This window comes from Mauremys mutica, chromosome 11 (genome assembly GCF_020497125.1).
Source record: "Mauremys mutica isolate MM-2020 ecotype Southern chromosome 11, ASM2049712v1, whole genome shotgun sequence".
NCBI classification, from domain to species: Eukaryota; Metazoa; Chordata; order Testudines; family Geoemydidae; genus Mauremys; species Mauremys mutica.
In genome coordinates this window covers 63,873,257-63,900,535 of record NC_059082.1, presented here as the reverse complement: position 1 = coordinate 63,900,535, position 27,279 = coordinate 63,873,257, and the positions used below count along the sequence as shown (strand labels likewise).

The 27,279-nt window shown below is 40.8% G+C and overlaps 1 protein-coding gene across 1 annotated transcript in view; it reads left to right on the top strand.

Moving 5' to 3' along the window:
• The window catches only part of LOC123344118, a 169,940-nt gene that overhangs the window by 75,407 nt on the left and 67,254 nt on the right, over nt 1–27,279 (top strand). Inside the window, exons 24-39 of the mRNA XM_044979917.1 lie at nt 1,086–1,266; nt 2,738–2,893; nt 4,900–5,033; nt 5,743–5,901; nt 8,512–8,692; nt 10,245–10,456; nt 11,698–11,886; nt 13,984–14,123; nt 16,324–16,486; nt 16,600–16,686; nt 17,174–17,314; nt 17,808–17,921; nt 19,207–19,299; nt 20,932–21,149; nt 25,045–25,238; nt 26,291–26,593. Coding sequence (XP_044835852.1) covers nt 1,086–1,266; nt 2,738–2,893; nt 4,900–5,033; nt 5,743–5,901; nt 8,512–8,692; nt 10,245–10,456; nt 11,698–11,886; nt 13,984–14,123; nt 16,324–16,486; nt 16,600–16,686; nt 17,174–17,314; nt 17,808–17,921; nt 19,207–19,299; nt 20,932–21,149; nt 25,045–25,238; nt 26,291–26,593 — 2,665 coding nt within the window. The remainder of the gene's footprint in view (nt 1–1,085; nt 1,267–2,737; nt 2,894–4,899; nt 5,034–5,742; nt 5,902–8,511; nt 8,693–10,244; nt 10,457–11,697; nt 11,887–13,983; nt 14,124–16,323; nt 16,487–16,599; nt 16,687–17,173; nt 17,315–17,807; nt 17,922–19,206; nt 19,300–20,931; nt 21,150–25,044; nt 25,239–26,290; nt 26,594–27,279) is intronic.

Below are 27,279 nucleotides of genomic sequence, written 5' to 3'. Positions count from 1 at the left end.
CCTGATCCTCAAAGTAAAATCAAGTAGGAAGACCTCTGCACCCGCAGAGCCTACTGAAGTCTATGAAGCTCTGTGTGATTGCAGCAGCCCATTCCCCCATGTGCTTCTATATGCTGGATTGGGGCTTTAAACGATATTTGGCCTATTTTTTCACTTGCATTTGGTGCTAAATGAATAAACTGAAGTGATTTCTTAGAGCAGGCTTTCAGCTGCAATCACAAATTTTTACAATGGTCATGCATAATGTCTGTGACTGAACCCAAAGTTAGCTTTTCACTGGCATGAACTTTGCAGATACAGGAATATCCCAAATATTCTTCTTTAAAAGATATGGTTTGCATCATAGCTGAGAGAGAAACAGGATCATTCCAATGCTAAAACTATAAAAGAAAAAAAATCACGTGGGTAGAAATTTAACATTGAAATTGTACTGAGATTTTTATTTCCCCACAGATTTAGACTGTAATAATTCACCTTTTTTCATTACTTAATTGGCAATTTAGCAGCTGCATCAACGTGGGCCTGTAATCCCAATCCTACTTAATTGTTACACTTTTTTCAACAACTACAGTAGTTTGCCAGCTGTTTTTTCCTACAATACAATTTCAACCCAGACATTTTGAACCTTTTTTCTCTTTAGCAGAGCAGCAAACCAAACACTAATTAACATTGCAGAGTGCTGACTTGCATTCTAGCCAACCAAAATAAAGTTCCAAACTGCCATCCAGTCAATTTTTTCAATAACACCATATCAAACAAATTTTGTTTTCATTTTGTGTTTCAGTTTTTTGGTCAGTCCTGCAACATGCTATGTGTTCTCAAATCCCATTAAAGTCAGTGGGAGCGGAGGGTACCTAGCACCTCACAAGACTGGGTTCTTTGTCTTGCTTGGAAAATAAATCCAGTCTTCTCACCCATTATTTGTCAACATTGTCAACATTTGTCTAAATTGAAAATATAAATATTCCCTTTCCTCCTCCCGCATTGGTAAGGTGCCCATCTCTAGTATCTAGTCATCAAATGCTGACTGAGTCTGTTTCTCAAAACATAATCAAACTGTATTGTTGGGTTGGGTTTTTTTTTAGGGAATGACGGGTTTGCAAACAGTGAGTGGAGAGCAGAGATACACAGCCCAGCTGGAGGTAAAGCTGATAAAGCAAGGCAGCCCAATCGTTCTGTCAGGAAACATCACTAAGCAACTTGGCAAGAAAATGGCTTTTTCAGTGTCCCTGCATAATTTATTGAAGGATGCAGCATTTCTTTCAGGTTGGTGGACAAAGTACTTGTCACGTAAATGAGTGGGATCTGGTGTCCTTGGGATGTATACTGAGAGAGAGCATATGTTCTAGTTCCCTGCTTTTATAGGAACTAAAATCCCTTTGAAATTAATTGGGGTGCCTTTTAAAATGTATGAGGTTTGTGTGACACTTACTTACCATTGAAAAATAATAGCAGTTATATAGTAAATTAAACATCTTCCGTGAATCCCTTTGTCTGAAAAGAAAGTTTTAAGTAGCATTAACATTTGCAAGGAGTCATTTATTTTTAAATATTCGAATCCTATTTTCCATCATTCACTATTGTGTTAAAAACCCTGCTGCTTGTAATGTGGCTAGATAAAAAGGGGAATTCATATACTGGAATAAATCAAAGATGTAACACTTAGGCTCCCTATTTTTTCCCCTCTGACAAAATATCTTAGTGTGGTGGTTGTCAAACGTATTTGATCACACACTCTCCCATTTTTGTGTCTGTCGTCCTTTACACACACACAGCTCCTGCCACACAAGTGCATATACTGCCACCATCAGCAGCACAGAAGTAAGGGATCCCATGCTACCCTTACTTAGCTGCTGCTGCTGGCGGCAGCGCTGCCTTCAGAGCTGGGCACCTAGCCAGCCACCACCGCTCTCTGGCCACCCAGCTCTGAAGGCAGAGCAGCTTCTCATAGCCCCCTCTCTCCCTCTCTCTCCGAACACATTCCACGCACCCCAGGTTGAGAAGCTCTGTCTTAGTGGAATCTCCAAGGATCCCCTGTGGGTCATGCTTGCCCTCCCAGCATTGCTTCTATAGAGAAATCTTGCAGAGCTCAATATTTATTACATCATAATAAAGGAGTGGACGAGATAAATAGGAAAAAATAAATAAAAGGAGCTGTAAAGTGGCGAAAGATGCCTTATTGACAGGCCTGAAAGTGAGCTCCTGTCTTCATCTATAGCACAGGCCGTCCCAGTGGGAGCTTCCCCACATTGTCCATCTCATCCCTATTCCAGGGAGATCATCTGCAGGCTGAGAGTTCGGTCTCTGTCCCTATTTGGTCCTGAACCAGGCTGCTGATACTTTCAAGAGTGGCATTTGTTGTGGCCAGCTGCAATGTTGTTTCTTTGTAGACTCTTATCCACTGGGAATTTGGCTGAATCTACTCCTCTTTTCATGCACCTCATAGTAATAGTGTACGAACACTGTAATCTTGACTGATTTTGAACCAATGAGCTACTGTAGACATGAAAAGCCCTATAGCCACTGGCCAGTCCTTACCACTACCTTAAAGGGCCAATCCTGCAAGGCAGTACACTCTCTCATTGGGGGAGCTGAAGGCACTTGCTATCTCACAGGACTGGGCTCTAGGGCTGCTTTTTAGAAGGCGGTGTATGTTTTTTCCCAACAATGTATCCTTTTTCAGACTGCACAGTTCTTATCGTGTGCTGCTGCATGGTAACCTCTGCTCTTTCTGTAGTATTTCTGGAGAAAAAGGTTGATGATAAACTGAGGCAGTACTCACTCGAAGGGGAGACCTACTTTCCAGGTGTTCTTGGATCTCACACCATTGGCCTGCTGCAGCAACGAGGGAGCCTGTGGGCTAATGCTCTGAGAATAAAATATGGACTCCTAGGTACTGTGTAAATGACATTTATTGTTATGCTAAAGAGCAAAGCCAAAACATTAGAACTGTCTTCTGTTACCCAGCTGGATAAATGTAACTCTCAGAATTCCAATAAAAAAAACCCAGAATAAATTTTAAAAGTGGTTTCTGCGAACATTCTCCAGTATTTGCTTTAAAATACACTATTTCTGCAAATATTTCCGCAGTTGCTAGAATGTTTATGAAAAGTGAACAAAACAGATGCACAAATTCAATGAATTCATTAAAAAATGAGGAAATATATCCAGAAAATGTTTTGCAGTATTTCCCCAGCTACATTATATAGACTAGAAATACTGAGCTATTAAATTTACTGGGCAGCCAAAGCAGTCAGACAATCAAAGGAGTTATATGGCTTTAGCTGAATAGCTATAGCAGTTGGTGCATAGCGTGCATTAAAACCTGACTGTGTGCATGCATATGGCATATTAATCCTGGGTCATGTGTAGTGGTATGACTAGCTAACCTTTTTAAAACTAGCACAGATATGGTTTATTTTGCTAAAAGTCATCATTTAGTGTCATGTTAGTTAGAATATCATTGACAGGGAAACAAATATTCTTCAACCATATTAGTAAATGGAAAGTGTTTGTGCAGTACAATGGCTATTCTGGTTTGTACAAATAATCACTGAAAGCAAATATCTTTGAGCTTGGTACTAAAAATCAGGGACCAAATCCAGACTTACATACAGTGTATCCTAAGCATTCAATCATGAGTTTGGCTTAACAATCATGCAATTTAAAAAAAAAAATTGTGGGGTTTTTTGTGTCTTCTTGTGTTTGAGCCTAAAGGGTTTGAGTGTTCAAGCTCTTCTCATCAGCCACTACTTTTTATTTAAATGAAAGCCAAGATTTTCATGTCATCCTGTGGCTCCAGGAGCTAAGCTTTTAACTAAAAACAAGAACAAAAAACCCCCAAGTATTGCGAGACCCACAATAAAATGCAAAAGCTGGCAATCTGCTACTTGCTCAGGTTTTGAAAAGTTTTTACTCAAATAAAAATTCCACCAAAGAAGTAAAATGCATGCCTGGATGTTGCTCTTACCGCTGGGTTGGAGGGGGGGGGGAGAGAAACTGTAGAAAATATGTCAGAACAAACATAAGCAGTATCTTGATTTTCCTTAGGCCAAAATCAGACTAAAGACTTGGACCGTTTTCATTTTGCCTTCAGATGTAAAACAGATGTTTCCAACTTCCTTAATTTGGAAACAGCTTTTATTTTATTAGAAAATAAAATAAACAGAGGCCTAAAATCATAAATAAATCCTATAATGTGGTCCATCGTTTTAGGATTTTCATTTCTAATGAAACTTGTGGGGTAAATTAAAGTTTGTATGACCTAAGCCAGTCATCTCCAACCTTGATAAACAGTTTTATCAGACAGAGACCTCGGCTAAAACAGCCTCTGCTAGATACCTTTCATTCACACTTCCATGCACTTTAACCTACTGTAACATGCCAGGGAGCAGTCGAAGTGCTAGACAGGCACTAGCTACACCTCTGGGCCCCATCAGAAGAGTATGGGACACCTGGATTAAAAACTTGAAGTTTTGTTACTGGTAATACATACCAGTAGCTGGGAACCTTTGGTTTCAATCAGATGAGGATTTAGAGAAGGATATTACTGATTGCAAACTGTCAGCCCATTTAAATGAACGAAGTGTATACTTCTTTATCATCTAGTTCTTAGTTTGTTAATTAACATTTTCATTTTCAGAGGCAAGTTCTCATGTAGAAAACACAAACCCATCATCCCTAAATACGTACTCATTGATACCGTAAGAGTGTTCTTACCTCAAGATTCTTAGGATAAAACAAATTATATTTCTGTGAAGAACTTGTTGTTATGATCACATGAAATTAAAACTATAATGCAGACTTAGGGTTATATTTCTAGTTTATTCTGTATGAGTTGAATATTTCACTTTTAAAAAGCCAAAGCATTTCCATATGTGCGTGTGTTGACTCAAACAGGAGATGCGAAAAATCTTCGGCATGAATGTAATGCAGGACAGAAAATTAAAGTGGAGACCAGTTCAAATGAAGCATACAAATTGGATTTGGGACATGAGCTTCACTGTACACAGACTCCATCCTATAACCACAAGGTAGAGAGTTCAATATGCTGCAATGTATTAGCTGTGTAGGGTTTCAAACACAGGGATATCCCAGAGGTCAGTTTGGGGACAATCTTTTTTTCCTCTTGTTTAGCTTATAACCTGTTTACCTACTATGGGCTAGGGCATCAAAAATAAAAGTCACCGATTTCTGTTCTCTGTTACAGCTGTGTAAATCCAGAGTAATTCCAGAGACTTCAATTCTTATATATGCATTCATATAATTTCTGTGGGATATTTTTGCATATGCTTTTTAATCCCAGTGTTTACATATTAATATATGATTTCATTGTATATTCTGTAGTCAGCAATCCTGGAATCCTCTTAAGCATACAGAGACAATCCAAGTCATGGTTTCATCATACTTACATGTCCAGAAATTAGAATGTTTTACCTGGATTTGTAACACTTTTCAGGTTCAGTTTGTGATGTCCTTTGGACAGTAACTAACCTTCAGCTGATTAACATCTTCAAAACTCCCTGTTCTCTGAATTGTTAGGAGGCAGAGCTGAAGCTTAATAACATATACTGCTGTCTAGCTTAAATATTGAGCATTAGCTGTGACGTAACTTTTTACTATCACTTGCCTGCTACCAAGGGGTATTTTTGTAGGCAGGGCTACTAACGTTCTGCATATGCACAGCACCATCCATAAGGGGCGAAAAGGATGACACAGGGAAATGGTGTATTGTTTCTGCAGGTTCATTTGCTGCATGAAGAGAGTGCATCTCGGCTCTACTCCCAGCTGGAAGTCAACTATGGCAAACACTGGGATGAAATCAATAACAAGAGGAAGCTACTGATCAGCCAGACATTTAAAAATAGTTCAAGTCCATCTCAGGTCAACTACTTCATGGAGGTAATAGCACCTGCTGTTGGATAGCACCTACGTTGCCAGGAAGTAAAGGGCAAACTGTATAAAAAAATGAGGCATAACTTGTGCTTGTGCTCTGAAAAAGTGATTATGGTGTAATGGTCAGCCATGTTCATCTTTCAATGACATCAAAGTCAAATACATTCAGTTTGGAAGCAGAAGAGGTTTTCTCTAACTACCAGCTTAGCAAACTCAACCTGGGATCTGAGAGTCAAGCTGAATTCTTCCCATCTCAACCATCACTAATAATATAATTTTTGGAGTTCAAAATGTTCCCTCACTTACTCCTGTGCAAACAATTTGCATGCAGTAAGTGGAACTTACTAAACAATTCTCTTGGAGCACAGGGAATAGAGTCCAGCCCACTCTCTCTCAACAGTTTTAGCCCCATAGACAATTTTTTTTTCATTAAAGCAAACTGAGTGAGATGACTCCATTGTTTGCATAGTCATTTTTCTTAAGCATGCTTTTTTGAGAGATACCATCTCACCAAATGTTGTTCATTGTGCAGTCAGAATGTTATGTGACAGTGAGTAAATTCTTACACAAGCATTACTTGAAAACTTTGTATTTCATTCATGTGATATCTTATTATTTGATGTGGGTTGTGGGACATTACTCATACCTCTACATTAAGGGATGTCCCTTATTCAGTGCCTGGCCTATTAAGAGTTTTAAAGGTAAAATTACGGTGTCTGGATTAGATGAACCAGATATCTAGATATGTGGAAAAAGTTCAGATCCACTGGAGACCAAGAAGTTCAAAGATGCATGAAAATTAAACCAAACATCAAGAAAACCCATTAGTTGGACTTTTTTCAAACCTCAAAAAAAGGTTCAAACTTGATTTGGTTTGAGTTTTGTGAAGTTTTAGGTTGGCTTATGCAAACTGATTTGCCAGTCCTAATAAAGCTTACCTTGTTCACAAGATGCTGCAGTGGTATCTGTAATGTTAGCAATCAAACACAAGAAGGGATCCAGAGCATATAGTATTTAGATAGAAGTCTTCTTGTAGAATTACAATAGCTAGATAATATTACAAAACTGTCTCTCCTGATTCCTCCAGACATGTGGGATCAGAAAAATGTTTCCCCAGTAATGTAGTAGAGAATAATTAGATGCATTATGGTAAGTTTGTGCCTTCCTTTGAAGCATACAGTATTGAGTGCTGCAAGAGATAGAATAATGAATCATATGGCAATTCCTGTTACTCATGTCCTATCTGGATTTGTAATGGATCCTTACAGAAACTATGCCTATAAACTTCTATATTAGTTCTTAGGGAGACTGTAACAGGAAACACTCGCCTCTTCAGTGCCTCTTGCTGCTGCATGCAGTACTCTAGTCCTTTTCCTTCTCCTAGCGCCCCCTATAGGTTCTTGGCTTCGCTTGACAGAGCTTCAGTGGCCTGAGGCCTTGTGTGTCTCAACCCTCCAACCAAGTCACAACGTTCAAAAGGAACCCCTTCTGTGGTAGCAAAAGTCCAATAAAACCATCTATCTGCCTTCACCAGGTTCTTCAAACTCCGCTCTGGGGCCTTTACATTTAGCCCTTCACTCAGGCGTCCAAACAAGCCTTGTCCTCTTCTTGGGGTTTATACCACTTTGTCAATGGGGTAACCCAGGCCTGCCCACTGCTACGGATTCCAACCCAGAGGCCTTATAAACAGCAGCTACGTCCCACTCACTTCAGTTTATTACTGCTATTTCCCTGGGCCTTTTCCCACCTGGCCCTTTTATTTTCACCCCGTACTTCAAAGTTACAGTTCTCAGGTCCTCCCCCTCCCAGCTGAAGCAAATTCAGCCATAACCAAACTTTGATTATCCCTCAAGCACCATTGGCCACAGAGGAGCACTCTGCCTTGCTCCTCTGGTCCCAGCCAGTAACTACCTGCTAATGATCTGCAGCTTCTTTTATATAAGCCTGCTGGGCTCTGATTCGCTGCTTCTGTGCAGCCTCTCTAGGCAGGCCTCCTTTCCTGGGGGGAGGTGTAGTAGGACCACGGAGCCTCTGGCAGTGGACCACAATGGTAAGGTACACGCCATCGCATGGGCATGGATTTTACAAATCTTCTCAGGCAGTAGCTGCACATGAAAACAAACACTGTTGTTTTAGAATAGATGGTGACCTTTCCATGTAGCCTATATCTGAACTATCATAAAGTGTATTGTATATTTCAATATTGTTTTAGCAGTGACCTCCTGCTAGCAGCATAGATTTTACCTGAGACACCAGCACCAAATGACATGAAATTATTATCGTGACTTTTTTAAAATGACTAAGGAGCTGATCCAAAGCGAACTGAAGTCAATGGGAGTTTTTCCATAAAAGTCAATTGGAAGTTTTTCCCATCAGCTTCAGTGGGCTTTGGATCAGGCTGTAAATGCATAATTAACCATATATAAAAATGCCATAGATAAAATGTCTATAACAGGTCTAAGAACCTTTGAACATCTATAAAATGAAATTACAAATGTGCAAAGCAGAACCACTTGACCTAGCTGATTCTAAACCTGAGTGAATGTTCTGTTGGTCTTGATGGTCCAGATGATGAGAGATTTTTAATTTTAATCAGAATTCATTGTTGTTTTCCAGTTTACCATGCAAGTCCCAGAAAAGCAGGTGAATTACAGAACCCAGCTGCAGCACTCACATACCTCTCAGGGCCGTTCGGAGAGTAGCACCAACATTAAGGTGCAGTATAATGACCGCATGCCATTTGTGGCAGGACTGCAGTGGAAAGATACATCCAGAAATTACCTTAGGAAGTGGGAAGGTGAAGTACCACTAAAAATTTCCAACCTCTGACTTGAAAAGCAGTCATAAAGGTGTTCCGAGTATTTTTATGAATTAGTCATAGAGAGTTATTCTGTAAGCTAATGGTGAGATACTTTCTAGAGGCAGATATCTCCATATATAGATTCAATACATTAAGGGATTATTTGTTCTCAAAGGAGCCACATTTTGAATTGTTTGCCCTAGCAGATACTGACTGGATCTACGTTACTCATGTTCAAGAAAGGAAAAAATACGAGGTGACAGTGACTTGAATATCAAGGTGTCAAGTATCGGAGGGGTAGCCGTGTTAGTCTGGATCTGTAAAAAGCGACAGAGTCCTGTGGCATCTTATAGACTAACAGATGTATTGGAGCATAAGCTTTTGTGGGTGAATACCTACTTCGTCAGACGCAACATCAAGGGTATCAAGGGTATCTCGGGCTATAAGTCAAACACTTATCTATAGTAATTCATTTCAGTGTGTGTGTAGCAATAGTTTTGTATATGAATGTTTAAAACCTCACATTTATGTCAAGGAAATCTTGTTTTAGTAAGGAGAACAAGAACTAGGCCTTTATTATTATATTCTGTATCTTGGCTTTCCAGAGTTGCTTGGGAAGTGGGGGTTGTATTGATTTACCTACTTCGTTGTTGTCTGTAAAAAAAAATAATAATAATAATAATTAAAAAAAATCTATTTTCTGATATTTCTTGATCAAACAAACTGGGTCAAATTCCACTTACATTCCATTGACTTCAGTGAGGTTACGTGTTGTGTAGTATTTGGCTCAATTTGTGTACTGGCCCTTAAGAGCTATATTTCCAAAGTCGATCTGTACCAAACTCATTTGTATGTGCACACATGGACATTTTGTTGCAAATTGAGTAGTCTGATGTAAAGAACCAAGTTCACCCAGCGGTATTTCCATTGACTTCAGTTGAATTACACCAAAGTTTAATTTGATCCCTAACAAGATACTTTTTGATGTTTTCTTTTGAAGGTTTGCAATGTCTGGCCATAAATATCATTTGACAAGGCACATATTTATCTGTGATTTACCTGAACATATCACAAGCTGTGAATGGCATTAATCTGATGAATCTTTAGATAAAATTTCAAGGTCCTAACATCTAATTATAAACAATAATAATTGACAGAGTCCTGAAAAGAGCTCTCCCTATAAACCTTGTTCAAAATTCACCTTCTGCCTTTATATGTGCAGTCCTGTTGGCTTTGATGGGACTAATATGTGCATCAAGGCTTCAGAATCACTTACTGTGTGAATAAAGATTGTTCACATGGTGGCAGATCATTGAGTGGAATCCAGGGCCCTTGCCATGTAACCAGTAGGCAACATTTTGTCCCATCATTAATGAGCCTTCAGTAGTGCAGCACATATGGTTCATAAGATCATAGTCCAAAGACCTTTGCAGTATACCAACACATGTTAGCCTCAGTCTAAGTCAATTTTGTTGCAAGTTTAGAAGTCACGTAGCACAAGACCTAACATTTCAACCAGCTTTACTATAACCTGTTAATTTGCTTTCAGGTGCATTAAACATGGATACCCCGTGGCTATATCTGTATGTGGCTCACAAACTACACCAACCTGAGCGATCTGCTTATCTGTCTACAATGGAGCTAACAGCTGGGAAAGCCCTTTCCATCAAGAACCTGGTGGTGGAAATGTTCTGTAAAGACAAAGGCAATGAAAAAGAAGGGAAAATTCACATCTATACACCAACTACTACCTACCTGCGGGTTAGTAACTCATTGCTTCCTTTCTTAGCGCCCAGCATGGATGGATATCATACAGCAGTAGTTATACAGCAATTCTCAGCACACAGCGTGCAGTGATCTTTGTGTGTGAATCTACCAGATAGTGGGTTGAAATGCATATGTTCATCGGTTTCCTGGGCTTGTATAATGTGCTGTTCATCCTCACCCTGGCATCTTGTTAGGCCTCTCTATCCCCCACCTTGCAATGCAAGCATAGTCGATACCTCCTAACCAGTTCTGAAAAACGTGGTGCATGCTAGCTGTGCATACTAGCTGTGCATGCATATGCAGCACATCTCTCCTGAGGGTGACATTCATCCTTCCCTGCACAAAGTATTTGGGGGATGGAGTTCCACCCTGCCACTAATCCAACCTGTGACCCCCCCCTTTCTTCAAAGCTTTTGGGGCACTGGATGTACAGCACTTCTAATATTTGACATTCAGAACAGATTTTAACCAAAGACACCGAGTCTACTGATTCTAGGACTGATTCTAATTTCACTAACACAACTGTGGTCTATACAGGTTCTAATACCATGATCATCACCCCATAGTTTCTGAGCACCTCTCAGTTGTGCATTAAACAACAGAACTAACATCTGCCACTAGACACTAGATTTTCCCTGGAGAAACTCCATCTGTTTTGATGTAATTTGGGTATCCCTGTCCAAGTGAGATCAGAATCAGGATCTTTCAGTTTGAAAAGTCAGTCCTCTTTATAGCATACATTATTCAGAATTAAAACTGTAGGTCAAGGTTTAAGAGAAAGCAACCGTCAGCTGAAATGTCTTTCATGCTGCAACAAACCCACAATTCAGGTTACTTTAGGGTGTTCCTTTATTTTGAGTCCCACCCTTTCCCCATTAGATCTTTGTTAGTCTAGTCCCAGTTGAGGATTGTTGGAAAGAAACAATTGGTTTACTTGTTAATTTCTTTGAAGACGTCCAGCCATCTATTCCTCCCTTGTTTGGGTGGAACAAAAAATAAAAAGACCAAAGATAGATATTGACCTCCTCATGGGAATTGTAACACCCTGAAAGTGAGATTAATGTCTTTACAATGGAAATGCTGGCAACTTAACGCTAATAGATGCTATTATAATCGTCATGGAACTTTCTGTCCAAGGAAACGCCTTCTATTCATTTATCTGCTGTACTGCAGAGAGAAAAGTATCCTACCTGCTGTAACTCAACAGGTCCAAAATATTTATCTTTATCTTTCAGGCATCCACAGTCAATCACCTTGAGAGGAATGTTCTGCATAGCTACAGTGAAGTGGTATCAGTGTGGAACCAGCTCGTGAGGAATGAGATTCATTTGGAGAATAGCGAGCGAGCCAAGTTTCTTTGCTTTAAGATAAAGAGTACAAAGCAAGAATTTAATTTGTCAGCTGACTATTTACACCTGCAGGGGGTAAGATGGTTGTATAAATGTTAACTTTTCTGGATCTGGGACTGCATCTCGCAGGTGCATCCAAATGAGGAGCATCATGCATTTATTAGATTTCAGTCTTGCACATTGGTAGTTAGCTTTTTTTTTATCCTTTTACGTTGTTGGCATGCTATGAGAAATGCTGAAATGTAAAACTGAGAGTTTTTTTTAAAAAAAACAACACTTTATGTAGGCTAAAGAAATCCGTCATCGCTACTAGATTTCTCCTTCATTTTTATGGTGTACTTCAGTTTGAGTTCTTCTCTCAGCTCTTAAGGGCCAGTGGCACACACTGGGTGCTAAGGGATGCTGTGTTCCTAAAAAACTTATGGAAAACGTGAAACCCTAAATACTTAGACCTTAATGCGGGTGTGTAATATGTGCAGACACTATTGCTAAATACTCTGAACTATCAGGTACCACGCCTGCATGTAGGATAACAAAATTGCTGTGCAAATTATGGATTTCTGGCCATTCTGAAATATGGAGAGGGAAAAATTGCTTCCAGTAGACCTAAAAATGAAAATCTCAAAATTTTTCAGTGAATCAAAAACCAAAATTCATTTTGGGTCAAACAGAACATTGTTTTGATTTTGATCTTTTTTAATTTAAAAAATAAAATTGAAGATAATTTCAATAAGAAGTGGTTTTAAATTGAAAAGTTTAGTTTTCAAAAAATCAAAACAAAATGTGTTGACTTTTTTAGAATTTTGAGTTTGGGTTTTTTTACTGTAACAATTTGTGGCAATCAACATTAATTCCCAAATAATATTTTCCTTGACCCAAATCTGCAGTTTTTGCCAAAAAAAAGTTTTGGTTAAAACATTTCACCCAGCTCTAGATAGAAGTAACTGGTTTCATGCACCACCACTTGCACTTCAGTTTACCCGATATCAGAAACTAGCCTTTAATATGCAAACAACAATGCTGTTTGAAGCTATATTTACTTTGTTTGGTATCTACGGTGTATGGCAGATAATCAACAGCCTGTCCTCTAAAAGATACTTTGACCCAGCTCAGGATACCATATGTTTTGAAAAAACAACCCTGTTCCATCCATGGTACTCAGATGCTTCGCAAATCATACCAGCTTAACTGATCTTAAAATACAATAATTTATCTAAAACATGAGCATTATGTCCCTGCAGAAATACAAATGCAACTCCTGTCCTGTAATTTGCACTTGTACTTCATGTTTGTATTTCCACAAAGGTAACTCCTTTTGCTCTTCACAGAAAGGAACAGGTTTTAATCTGTTGCAGCCTGATGGCTCTTTCAAATGGAATCTTGTGCAGTACTGAATGCATGCATATTCTGCAACTGCTGTGCATTCATGTTTTAGGACACACACACAGTAGGCAGCAAATTCAGAGATTTCATGCTTGCGTTGCTTTTACAAGACACTGTGTCCTAAATTTAGTCACTATTCTAAGCCCGATCTTGTGAAGAGTTGAGCTCAGATGGAGTCAGGGCTGCTCAGCATCTTGCAGGATTGATCCTTGTTGCCTCCAGTATTATTATGATATAAAAGCAATACTTTCAAATTTACTTTGATGTTTTTAAAATCATACATAAAAATATTTGTACTTTATGGTATTCTTTGGTTACTTTGCTGTACAATGGTGATAAGTTTTGTAGCAATCGCCTCTCATTTTTGCCCAATGTTTTGCTGCACAAATGTGATGAGCATCTCCACTGAAAAACAATAACAGCCATTTATTTATTAATAACAGTTAATTTATTAAAAACAGTTAATTTAAGGTCTGATCCTGCTGAAGTCATTGGTTCAGATCTTAACATCACTTAAACTGGTGTAAATTGGGAGTAGCTCCAATGAAGTCACTGGAGTTATACCAGTGTTGAAATTGGTGTAAATAAGATCAGAATTGGGCCATTGGGAGCTTTGTTGTTGGCTTTATGGGGAGCAGGAATGAACTTGTCCTGTAAGACAACAACCTCACTGCAGTCTGGTTCACTCTGTGGTTTGTGACTAGCCACCTCTACACCATGGGTCTAGCAAATCTTACTCAACTCTCCTCTCTCAATGCTACCCTAATGTTCCTGCTACTTCGACTGCAGCCTAAAAAGACTAACCTCTCCATGAAGGCTCTATGGACAGACCACAAGAGTCTGCCAGTTGTGCTGCAGCTTGAGGGTCAGATAGAAGAGCTGAAGAAAGATAAAATGTTCTACCAGAAACGTGGAACCATCCATATCAGGTGTCGTCACTTTTTTTCATATCTTCACATAATGTTTTACCTTAAATTTTAATGTGAGTTTTAGTGCTTCTGTGAAAGTTGCTGGGCTTGACAAGACTGAAGTCCCCATTTTGCCTATGTGCCTAACCTTGCACTACATAGACTGAGTCTTTGTATCCATTCTCTGGTAGACTATTAACAAGGGTGATAATTGCAATAGCTAATTTTGTAATATGGACATCTGTTCATTAGGAACTCTACAGAGAGCATCAGCTCATTTCACAAAGACCACAGAAAAGTCACAAGATGGTCAGACTTTCAGGTGGTGACGGTTCTAACACCTATAATCAATTCCTTGAGCCATGTATGTGCCTATTTTTCTTCCATTTCCTAGGGAACAATACGACTGCCTTAATGTCAAATATATCCCCCCTAAAACATGTTGTTTTTGTTTGGAAATGTGTTTCATTTACTCATGGGAAGGAATTTATGGTCTCTTGATTTTGGCCAACTCTAGAATCTGCCCCTTGACGTGTCATTACTGAAATTTCAGTAATTTCAGGGACACTACAGAAATTCAGGGCTTGAGTCTGTGGGCTGTTGTCCATCTCCAGAGAGGCGTTGAGCATTCTCAATGGTCAGGAGGAGCTACAAGTATCCAGGATCCCTTAGGAGCTTCCAAATGTTTGATAAGAGGCTGTTTAAGTAGTGGAAAAAGTACACTAATGAAAAATGAGGAATGATGTCAGCTGTCCTGCTGTGCGTGAACTTAGTCCAGTGTGAGATTATAAAAGTGAATGTCTCCATCCTAAGCTTTCAGCTAACTCTATTCAGAGAAGTCTATAAAATGCTGCAGCTAAGTAATAAATGACTCCACTGAACTCCTTGGGCTGAGGATTAGTTGAACATCTGTTTCCTAGGACACCTAAATTCGTTCAGTGAATTCCATGCAAGTTGTATTGTTTCAATGGAGTAAAACAATGTACTTGTTAGCTGAGATTTTCAAAGTTGTCTGAAGGATAAGGGAGGGTCAGTTCCCATTAGAAATTAATGGGAATTGTGCATCCATATCTTCCTGGAGGCTTTGACAGTCACACACTTCAGCTGCAAGATACATTAAAGTCCCTGTGTCAGTGATATCTGAGGCCTCATTAGCACTGACTCCCCACTTGGTAAGGCAACTCCCACCTTTTCATGTGCTGTGTATATTTATACCTGCTTTCTGTATTTTTCACTCCATGCATCTGATGAAGTGGGTTCTAGCCTAGAAAAGCTTATGCCCAAATAAATTTGTTAGTCTCTAAGGGTATGTCCAGACTACCCCCCGGATCAGTGGGTAGCGCTCAATCTATCGGGGATCGATATATCGTGTCTCGTCTAGACGCGATATATCGATCCCCGAACATGCTCCCATTGACTCCGGAACTCCACCAGGGCGAGAGGCGGAAGCGGAGTCGATGGGGGAGCCACGGCCGTTGGTCCCGCACCGTGAGGACGGGAGGTAAGTCGAAATAAGATACGTCGACTTCAGCTACGCTATTCCCGTAGCTGAAGTTGCGTATCTTACATCGACCTCTCCCCCCTCTCAGCGTAGACCAGGCCTCAGGCACCACAAGGACTCCTCGTTGTTTTTGCTGATACAGACTAACATGGCTACCCCCCAGAAACATGAGGCACTGATTCAGGTGCTCTGCGCCTGTCCTTCATACACCCATAGAATCCAACATAATTTCAGTTAGTTTAAATGCTAGAAGATGTTGGGTATGTTATGTGGTCTAGGGTAGGAATTTTCCATCAGAAATGCTGGCTAACGTGTAACACTATTATTATGTATTATTATTTATTCTTTGTATTCCCATACACCTGGGAGCCCTGGTCATGGATCAGGAGCCCAATGAGCTAGGTTCTGAAAAAATACAAAACAAAAAAAGACAGTCCTTGCCCCCAAAAGCTTACATTCTGAACTAGTATGAAACTCTAACTGTATGTGTCATTCTAGCATGTTCATACAGGTACCATTCTCAAACATTTCTTTTTCCTTCTTGATCCTTCCTCTACCCCTATAACTTTTCAACCTTTCATGTAGGCTTGCTTTGTTTCAATAATTGTCACTAGAGGTGTTTGCAGTTGAAAGTCTAGGCGTTTCAGCTGAAGAAAGAAACTGTTTTTTTTTTCCTCTGTGGTTTTACCTTAAAATCTTTACTTTTTTGTTTTGTCCCAGACATCCATTTAAACTGCCCATTCCCCAGAGCTTCCTTCTCCAGGAGACATTTACTGTAGACAAAAAGCAAAAACACTACTTCTTGGAAACTAAAATTTTGATAAATGGGCTGGATGAATCAGTTCAAACCTTTACACTTGGCTACCAAGCTGAACATCCCTATGTGAGTGATACCTGATGTGAGAATTTGCCTGTAACTTCGGATAGTGACATAGTCAGAAAATAAACAGGTTATTGTAACTCGCATCTCTGGCTTTTGTTCCTCATTTTTTTTAGATTTGTGCTGGCTTAGCTCATCCTTATAACAGCAAGATTTTCCCCCAAAATGTAGAACTATGTGCCTTAACCCGATGTCACCAAAGTGTAAGTAAACTTTATGTTAAGATTAATCCATGAGAGAGGCTCCATTACATGTCTGTATAACACAGCAATTTAAGATCTACCAGATCTAGTTAGAAGTTTGGTTGGTTTTGCCAATTTGCTCACAGCATCTACCAGAATGTAGGTGGGGAAGCTGGAGTACAAAGTGGATTGCTGTGGGAGGTGTCTTTTCCATGTTAGAGGAACAAGTATATTCTGAGCAAATTAATGTTAAGCATTATTATTATTATTTATTATTAAGAATGTACATTGGGAGGCAGGAGGTTGTAAATTCAAATCCTGGCTCTGGGCAAGTCATTTCACCTTTATTACCAAAATTAGTTTACTTTTCTTATGCTGCTCAGCAAGTTCCTTCAGAGTCATAATGCAACAGCTCCCTACTAACGGGATATCGCTCACATTTCATAATAGGTTGGGCTAATATTCTGCTTGATTTGCTAATTCTAACAACTCAAATCTCAACACACAGGCAAAGCATGAGATTGAAGCTATTCTGAAAGTCAATAAGAAAGATGCCGTCAGGCTTCTGGGCAAGTACCAGAACAAATCCAGCGAGACGGATTTCAGACATCTCTTACACATGGACATGACTCACTCATTCCAGGTATTTGCACTGACACCTTCCGTACTTACTAAGAACAAATATTTCCTCCCCACCAAGATACAGTTTCCCCTTTCTTTGTGTCTCTTCCCTTCTGCCATTCAATAACCTCTCAATGTACATTCCATTGTTTTTCTTTAACATTCTTTTGATTTGGAGAGTTCTAGTTAACATTCATTTTTTTTCTGTGTTTACACAGGACAATGGGATTCTGGTCCATGACTGGGGCTCCTAGGTGCTACCACAATACAGATAATTAAAAATAGTAATTAATAATCTGACTGGGGGGAGCTAAAATATACTGATCATTTGGTTTTTTTTAATTGTAATAATTAGGAGTTTTTTTCAACCGGGGAAGGGGTCATTGTATGAATTGAGTTAAAGTTTTATCTACACACACATACACTTACTTTGCAGTAAATGTATGGATAGAAAATGATGAAGGTTAACTTGTTAAAAATAGCCATTATGCACAAATTGTGTTTTACTTGAACAACTCAAGTTTCCGCAAGCACTGGCCCTGAATGGAGAACTCTTTTCTGCGCAAACCAAACTGGAAGTCTTTGACTACGGTGTGAATATAAAAGCCACCATCAACAGAAATGATACTTCACAGGTCAGGTTCCTATTTATTGTGATTCCATTGCATGAACTGGAGTTATTGTGATGTACCTGCTTATTAATTCACTCCTGCAAAGGGTAAGCATAAAACCAGTGTGTTGCTCATGACCTCAAGGTCTTGTATTGGCTCTTTCCATAGGAGTGAATTTAACTCTCTGAAAAATGTTTATGGTCTGGTTTAACTTTGTACAATAAATTCCTGGGAAACAGCATTCAGGGAGGGGAGCACAACATTCATAAGGCCATGCAGTTCATGGGGAGTCAGATGAGTCTTATTGTGGAGAGGGAGAAACCCAGAGCACCTAGCTAGGTTTCTGTGGTTAGATTGTGGCTTGACTGCTGTGCACAGTTGGAATTTGTTTTTATTTCAGACATCGCGAACTTTGGAAAGTTTACAGAATGTCCCTTGCTATGAGGAATTTATCCTCAAATAAAATACCTCTGATGCCTAAACTCCAGAACCTTCCAAGTGTTTAGTAACACACTAGACATAAAATGCTCCCAGAAAAGATTTGCTAGTTGAAAGTAGCAATGCCGGGAAGGTGGATATTTTCCTCAGAACTAGGAGATGGACCCATATTAAGAAAAGTGTAGTTCTAGCCATGCCTGTCCCAGATATTAGTGAGACAAGATGCATGAGGTAATATCTTTTATTGGACCAACTTCAGTTGGTGAGAGAGACAAGCTTTTGAGCCACACAAAACTCTTCAGAGCCTGCTCAAGCCTGAGACGCATCTTCAAAGTTCTGTCTACACAGTCATTTTTAGAGTGCTAGTGCAAGCCTTGCTAGCCAGAGTCTCTTGACCTGGGCTGGGAGGTTCCTTCCCCCTAAGTGAATGTTCTTCGCTGCAGAGTGTACTCAGGTGATCAGCACCTGGGTTAACCTAGCCCAGGTGGGAGCAGCAACGCTGCAAGCTCTACCCAATTTACTGTGTCCAAGTGAAATCAGCATCCAAGCTCTAGCCTAAAACCCATGTTAACTGACCTGGCTGGGGGTAATCGCATTAAACTTAAGTGAGAAGGGTTTTCATGTGGATGGGAAGGGAATTACAGAGAATCTCAGAGTAAAAGCTTGATTTAACTCTGCAGTGTAGACATACCCCTAAATAGGTATTGAAAAGTGTAAGTGTGTGTATGTGTGCGTACACGTGCACGGGGAGCAGGATTTGGCTAAAATTCAGAAAGCTTTGGAGTAAATTATCCTGAAACTCAAGTTAAATTATGCTGGAATTTCACCATAATTCTTCGTTTCAGCTGTGTAACTTCTCTTCTGCCAACAGTTCATTGCTCAACTAAATGGATCAAATACTCACTTTGGATTTTCTTCCCGGTTTACTCATCCATATCAGTCAAAATTCCCCCAAAGCTTTCAGGTACAGACTAATTTTAACTGAAATTTTAATTGGGGTGTTTTCTCTTTATCTCTTTTCATTCTCCCTCTTTGACTATTTTCAGTTTTATTATTAGTTCAGCAGACCAAATACAAAACCCATGTGGTGGTAACTTAGTCACTGGAGTCAGCCGTAGAATGTACAGTATCAATCACTCCATATCCAGGACATTTGAATCAGTAGCCCACATCCCACTTAATCTGTATTAAGATTGGTTGTGCAGTTTAGTAACAGTATTTTGACCATCTGAGCTGAGGCCACAAATTCTAGCCTATGTCTCCCTCTCCTGTACTACCAGGAGCTCAGGCTCCATAGGGGGAATATGTTTCAGTTTGCTCTGGAGTTGCTGCTACTTGACAGAGCAGTGTGAACAGGCTGCAGAGGGATCTGGGTGCAACTTAACCTCGACATGGTTGGCTGCAGCACAGGGTCTTTGAGGAGTGATACACAATGGAAAGGGGAGGTCCTTGCTGGTGATTGCTCAGGAAAGCCAGTTTTAATCACCACAGTCGAGGATGGTATTGTCTCCTCCTACTACTACATGTTCCAAACAGAGTGAGATATGGCCAATCACTTGCATCTGGTCTGATTAGTCAATGTAGGGCCATATGGCAGTTCCAAAGCAGTGCATGTGCTTATCTTGCCAAAAGGCCCTCCTGCCTTAAAGCAATAAATATGGTAGTATCATATCATACAAATACAATAATGAAGCCAAACTCCCTAGAACATGGGGGAAGGGGACTTTTCTTTTAAAAAAAACAATGCTTCATTCTAATTGCAAGCAGATGTACAATAAGTTCACGTAAGTATGTAAAGCTTTGACATGGCAATAACTCCCTGGCTAAGATCATATGTAGTCTCTTATTAAATCATTCTCTCCTACCTCCTCTAGTACCCTTATCTGTTCTGACAGGGGAATGGACTAAATGATCCAACAGGTCTCTTCCTTCTAACTTGTGTCATTTAAATTCACTGGTGCCAATGAAATACTACCAATATTTTGATCTGGGGCTCCCCTCTAGCCTGTAATAAATCCCTCATACCAGGATTATATGACTAAAACAGTGGAGTGAGTGGTTGGGGAATCTATTCATTTTTCCATTTAAGCATAAATGCTTTCACATAACCAAGGAATAGTGATAGCACCTGGCAAACAAACTTCTATTAAGTGCACCTCACTGGAGATATTTATATTTGGTTCCTCAAAAATGTCCCGAGTGAACTGATGGTCTAGCCCAGTGTCCAGCTTGTGTAACTTGAAATTGTTGTGTTGATGAAGATCTTGTACTATCCTTCAGTGGGAAACTGCACTGAAAATATCTAATCAGTAAATGCCAAAGGCAAAACCAATTGTTGCTCTGAAGTATTTTTTTCTGAGCTCCACGGATAATGATTTAGCAGTGTCCAGAGAGGATGACTTCATCAGAGACAGAGAAATCAGTCCAGCCTTTCTTTTAGTACTGTCATATTTTAATCAGGGATTTCTGAGCCCCTCATCCTGTACATTGCTCTCAGCAGTAGGGTTGCTGAATGTGACACAGCACTGTTTTGTCATGTGTCATCTGAGTTTCCTAATGCAGCAGATGTCTTGTTCTCATTTTCCCCTGTGTGTAGGCCCATGCAGCTGTTAAGAGTTATGGTGAGAACAGTCTCAATGGATCACTTTACCTTCATTCCAGTGGAAAGGATCTAGCGCTGCTGGAGGTTGATATGAGCAAGGAGACCAGAAAGAACAGCAGGATTATTGGAGTGAGGGCTCTCCTGCATCAGGCAATTTTGACAGAACCAGAGTCTGTACAGCTGCAACTAATGGGCAAAGTATCTCCATCAAGGTAAAGAAAACTGTGTAGTAGTAACCTTCCTTAAAAAGAGTTCTGAAGAGTCTTCCCTGATAAATCTGAGTTCTCTCTTTTAAGCATGGCAGTTTGCATTCTGACATGTGCAGAAAGCCATTGAGAAGGCAATGTTCCATGCACTCTCCTTGCTACTTGAGTATTTTGCTTTTCAAGGATATGTCTACACTACGGGATTATTCTGATTTTACAGAAACCAATTTTTGGAAATAGATTGTATAAAGTCGAGTGCACACGGCCACACTAAGCACATTAATTCGGCAGTGTGCATCCATGTACCGAGGCTAGCGTCGATTTCCGGAGCGTTGCACTGTGGGTAGCTATCCCATAGTTCCCGCAATCTCCCCCACCCATTGGAATTCTGGGTTGAGATACCAATGCATGATGGGGCAAAAACAGTGTTGCAGGTGATTCTGGGTAAATGTTGTCAGACAATCCTCCCTCCGTGAAAGCAACAGCAGACAATCATTTTGTGCCCTTTTCCCTGGATTGCCCGGGCAGACGCCATAGCACGGCAACCATGGAGCCTGTTCAGCCTTTTTTCACTGTCACTGTATGTCTACTGGATGTTGCTAACAGGCGCGGTACTGCAGCGCTACACAGCAGCATCCCCTTGCCTTTTGCAAGTTGACAATGATGGTTACCAGTCATACTGTACCGTCTGCTGCTGTCATGGGTGCTCCTGGCCGGCCTCGGTGAGGTTGGCCAGGGGTGCATGGACAAAAATGGGAATGACTCCCCAGGTCATTCTCTTCTTTAAGTTTTGTCTAAAGGGAGAGTCAGTCCTGCCTAGAATATCAGGCAAGCCTACTAAAGAACCAGAGAGGCAAACGGCCGCTCCGGGTCAGAGCCCCAGACATCCTGCAGAAATGATGAGCTGCCTGCCATTCTAAGGGGTGCCCCTGCAACAACCCCACCCATTGCTTCCCTCCTCCCCCACCCCTCCTAGGCTACCGTGGCAGTTATCCCCCCATTTGTGTGATGAAGTAATAAAGAATGCATGAATAAGAAACAACACTGACTTTATTGCCTCTGCAAGCAGAGATCAAAGCGGGGAGGGGAGGGCAGCCTCCAGCTGCTATGATATTCCAGTCAGGAGTGAATCTCCAGGAGACAAAACTTAAAGAAGAGAATGACTGGGAGTCATTCCCATTTTTGCCCAGACACCTCTGGCAGACCTCACCGAGGCCAGCCAGGAGCACTCGCAGGACGACGATGACGGATATCAGTCATACTGCACCGTCTGCCGTCCGTAAGAGAAGGGAAGGGGATGCTGCCATGTAGCGCTGCAGCATCGCGTCTGCCAGCAGCATCCAGTAGACATACGGTGACATTGAAAAAAGGCGAGAAACAATTTTTTTCCCTTTGGTTCCATGGGTGGGCGGGGGGCTGATGACATATATCCTGAACCACCCGCGACAATGTTTTTGACCCTTCAGGCTTTGGGAGCTCAGCCAAGAATTCAAATGGTTTTCAGAGAGTGCGGGAACTGTGGGATAGCTACAGTCATCAGTCGCCCCTCCCTCCGTGAGGGTCCATTTCATTCTTTGGCTTTCTGGTATGCTTGTCTCAGCTCCTTAAGTTTTACGCAGCACTGTGTTGAGTCCCTGATGTGGCCTCTGTCCATCATGGCCTTGGAGATTTTTTTCAAATGTTTTGGCATTTCGTCTATTGGAATGGAGTTCTGATAGAACAGATTCATCTCCCCATACAGAGATCAGATTCAGTATCTCCCATATGGTCCATGCTGGAGCTCTTTTTTGATTCTGGGACTGCATGGTCACCTGTGCTGATCAGCGCTCCACGCTGGGCAAACAGGAAATGAAATTCAAAAGTTTGCGGGGCTTTTCCTGTCTACCTGGCCAGTGCATCCGAGTTCAGATTGCAGTCCAGAGCGGTCACAATGGTGCACTGTGGGATAGCTCCCGGAGGCCAATACCGTCGAATTGCAGACACACTAACCCTAATCCGAAATGGCAATACCGATTTCAGTACTACTCCCCTCATCGGGGAGGAGTACAGATATTGATATTAAGAGCCCTTTATATCGAAATAAAGGGCTTCATTGTGTGGACGGGTGCAGCGTTAATTCGGTTTAACGCTGCTAAATTCGAAATAAACTCGTAGTGTAGACCAGGCATTTTTGAAACACTAAAACAATCTTGTAGCCCTCTCTCTACTAGTTGCTTTCTTAGATCATTGTTCATAGATAATGGAGAGAACAGGAGAGATTCCCTGTGAGTAAATTAGTTCTTCATGTTAGGTTATCAGTTGTTTTTCTCATTTTTTGTCCTCTGTCAGATGAAGCAGAATTGATATTTAGCAGCTACACTAGGGGGATCATGAGAGGCACCATAATTAAACAATATCTGAAAAGTTCTGTGAAGGACCTTTGGGGGCAGATATGGAATTAGCACTCTATCTTGTCTAACTCCAAGCCCTAGATTTAATCTATTAGACTAGGGGTGGCCAACCTGAGTCTGAGAAGGAACCAGAATTTACCAACGTACATTGCCAAAGAGCCACAGTAATACGTCAGCAGCCCTCAATCAGCTCCACGCCCCGCCCGCTCCCAGTGCCTCCTGCCCACCAGCAGCCCTGACGATCAGCGCCTCCCCTTCCCTCCCAGCACCTTGCAATCAGCTGGTTTGTGGCATGCAGGAGGCTCTGTGTGGGGCAGGGAGGAATGAGGGCATGGCAGGATCAGGGGCGGGAAGGGGTGGAGTGGGGGCAGGGCCTGTGGTAGAGCGAGGGGTTGAGCAGTGAGCACCTCTGGCACATTGGAAAGTTGGTGCCTGTAGCTCCAGCCCCAGAGCCGCATATTAACTTCTGAAGAGCTGCATGTGGCTCCGGAGCCACAGGTTGGCCACCCCTGCATTAGACCATGTCTCTCTTAGAGCAGTGTTACTCAACAGCTGGTCCATGGACTGGCGCCGGTTGCTGAGATCTCCTTGACACAGTTTAGGAAGGCAGCAAGACAGTCCCTGCTATCAAAAAGGTTGAGAAACACTGTTTTAGAGGGCACTGGCCCTAGCACCACCTCTCACTCCTCCAGCAGTTTTTTTCAAACTTCTCAAATGTAAAATTATCCACTGAAAGAGGCTTTAAATTTTTACAAAAATCCAAGTATTTTGTGCAAAATTTCATTGAGGCAGGGGAGAAAAATGTTGTGAAATTACTACTTCGAGTATATGTTCTTATGGGAGCACCAATGCTGGATGTGCATGTGCCCATGCACTCTCAATCAGACACTGCAAGTCCTTTTCCTCTTTATCCATTAGACCATGCTGGTAAAATTAGCTAGTTTTACAAGATTTTAAAATGTATTCCATAGTAGATTTTAAAAGTTCTTCGAGTACATTGGGCCACATTTCAGCTTGTATGTTCATTTTTGCACAAACAAAGAGTGTCTTGCGCATTGCGGAGGGGTGTGGTGAGCAGTCAGCCAATAGCAGGATGCCAAACAGGCTCTGTTGCCGCACAGATATGAGTGTAAATAAATAGGAGCAGCCTTGAATCTTGTTTAAAATTTGACCTGTTGAGGTTAACCTCTGGAATTCTTTTTTCTAGTGAGAAGCAGTGAAAGCTGCTCTAAGCAAATGAAAATAATAAGAAGGAAGCTTGCTTATGTTTGGTGTGTTTATGGTCACCAAAATCTAAGTGGAGGAAAAATTGTTCTCTGACATACTTCATGGATTTTTTCCCATGTTCTACGCTTGTCTAGCATAAGCACAGAATATACACTAAGCAAAATGGAGGGTCAGTTTTGCGCTACATTAACAGAGGTAGAGTGACGTTAAATACTGAAAACCAATAACAAATCTTTATTGATAATGGTGTGTGAGCTACTTGTGTTTGTTTCTTTCCCTCTTAGACTTCTATTATCTTCTGAGCTGAAGCTAAATGAGAACAGGCTTCATCTAGTTTTTTTGGGAGCGATGGAGCAGAAAGTTGGTCTTCTCCTGTCCCTGAATGGGAAAGTCCAACACAACATTGGAGGCTTGAAGATCATACCACAGCTCTTTTCTCTGAATGGATCTCTGAAGCGCAAGAACAATATTCATGAAGGTGCTTCCTCACTATGTGCTTTCCTGTAAGAGGATAGTTAAGAATGCAGCTACCAAAGGAGATTTATTATTATTCGAGTATAAGACATCCTCCACTGTGGTGTCTTGGTGCATTTAAAACCTACTAGCAGCCTAAAACGGAAAGTATAAATTTAGTATTTATGGTGATGGTTTCTTGTGATGTGAACAGCTGTCCACTGGGTGATCAAAACTGGGAGGGGTTTAAATGGAAATTGGCAATAAACAAAATTCATTAAAATGTTTCTATTTTGACTGAAAATGTACATTTTCATTGGAAAACATTTTAAACTCTTTCAGGCTTAAAATGAAATTTTTGGGTTTTCAAGGTTTCATTTTTTGACAAAACCCCAAAACATTTTGAAGAAAATTTGGGGAAAATGAAACAAGTTTTTCTTCATTGCCATTGTTCATCAGGAGCAATAACATTTCCCAACCATCTCTACAGTGTGTGCGTGGGGGGGTGGGGGGTGGGAATGGCCCCATCCCCTTCCTCTTCTGGGCTGTGTCTGTGGAGTTCAATGGGGGAGTCGCTGACAGGTGTGCTGCGGAGCTCTGGGTGGGATTGTGCACATGGGGGCTGTCCCATCCCACACCATGCACTGTTGTAGTACAATGTGCCTCTGGGGCACTGTGTGCTTCCTGTGTCACAATCCCTCGTCAAGTTTCCCTGGATGATGCATCTTACTCAATCCAGGGCCTTGAAAAGCAGAGTTTGGCTCTTAAATATCAAGCAACTTTTTAAGAAGAAACCTATTATAAATAGCAATTGCCTCAGAAATACTATTATAATGTGCTCTCATCAAAAGTATTTCCACTAGCTGACTAATTGCTGTCTCTCTGTTTCAGTAAGCAGATTCCCTAACTGGAATGAGCTAAATAATTTATTACAGCTAATAGAAATGCATTTCATTCCTGTCTATATTAAATTAAAGGGTTACTGTTCATGTTTGTCAAATCTAATTATTTTTCTCCTCTCATGCCAATTTCCCAACCCAAAGGGCTCTGTGCAATTATTGTTTCTGTCCCTTACAGGTAACATTAGTGTGATGATCAACAAGGCACTGTATGGGCTGCATCTCAGGAACAGAAATGTATTTGGGAATATCAGCCTGCACAATGTCACTTTCATATTGACTCAGAACGGCAGCCAGGCAATCCCACTGGAAGCAAAGTTAAAAGGACACCTGGAGCTCAATAAAGGAATCAAAAGGGGTCTAGCCAGCTTCCAGGTGGATGAGCAAGCTCTCTATGTAGATATTTCCAATGTCATGAATCAGGTACACAGAGGAATTGCTGGGACTCTCATACATAACATCAGCTCTTTAAAAAATGCAGGTATGAAAAAACTACGCCTCAATCAAATTGGTGTGTAACAAAACATGGTAAAGGTGAATTTAACCTCAGTGTAAGTGGGTGCAAACCCAAACAATCTAGAGTCAGTGGGGTTGCACTTGCTTACTCCAGGGCCAAATTTGCCCCATCTCCTTAACTTCAGCAACATTCTTATTGATATTCTTAAGAAAATGCAACAGAATGGATGCAAGACCTATTAGAGTCATTTAAATGCTTACATGTATCCCTGCTTAATGCATGTCCGTCATTTTTGTACATGTTTTCCCTTAGGACAAGTCAGAATAGTTTCTTGTAAAACTCCAATTGTCTTTGAATGAACCACCTTGTGGAATAAGATAGTCTAAGCATCCCTTTGCTGAGTAAAAACAAATGTTTTAGCCTTTTCTGGTATGTAGGTTTTGATAGCTCCCTGCTGGCTGAATGCACCTAGCCGTCTGGTTTGGTTGTTTTGTTTTTGTTTTTTGAAAAAATTTTAATGCAGTATGGTGGAGCTACACACAACATACTCCTATCATGCAGAATTTTTTGGAATGTCCCAGCAAGGCCCCAGGTATAGATTCTCAAAGACTATACAGAACAGGAGAGTTAAGAATCATCCATCCCTTTATTTAGGAAAGATGATGCTTTGGTTTCCAAAAATACATTTCAAATCCAAGTAATATCTTTAC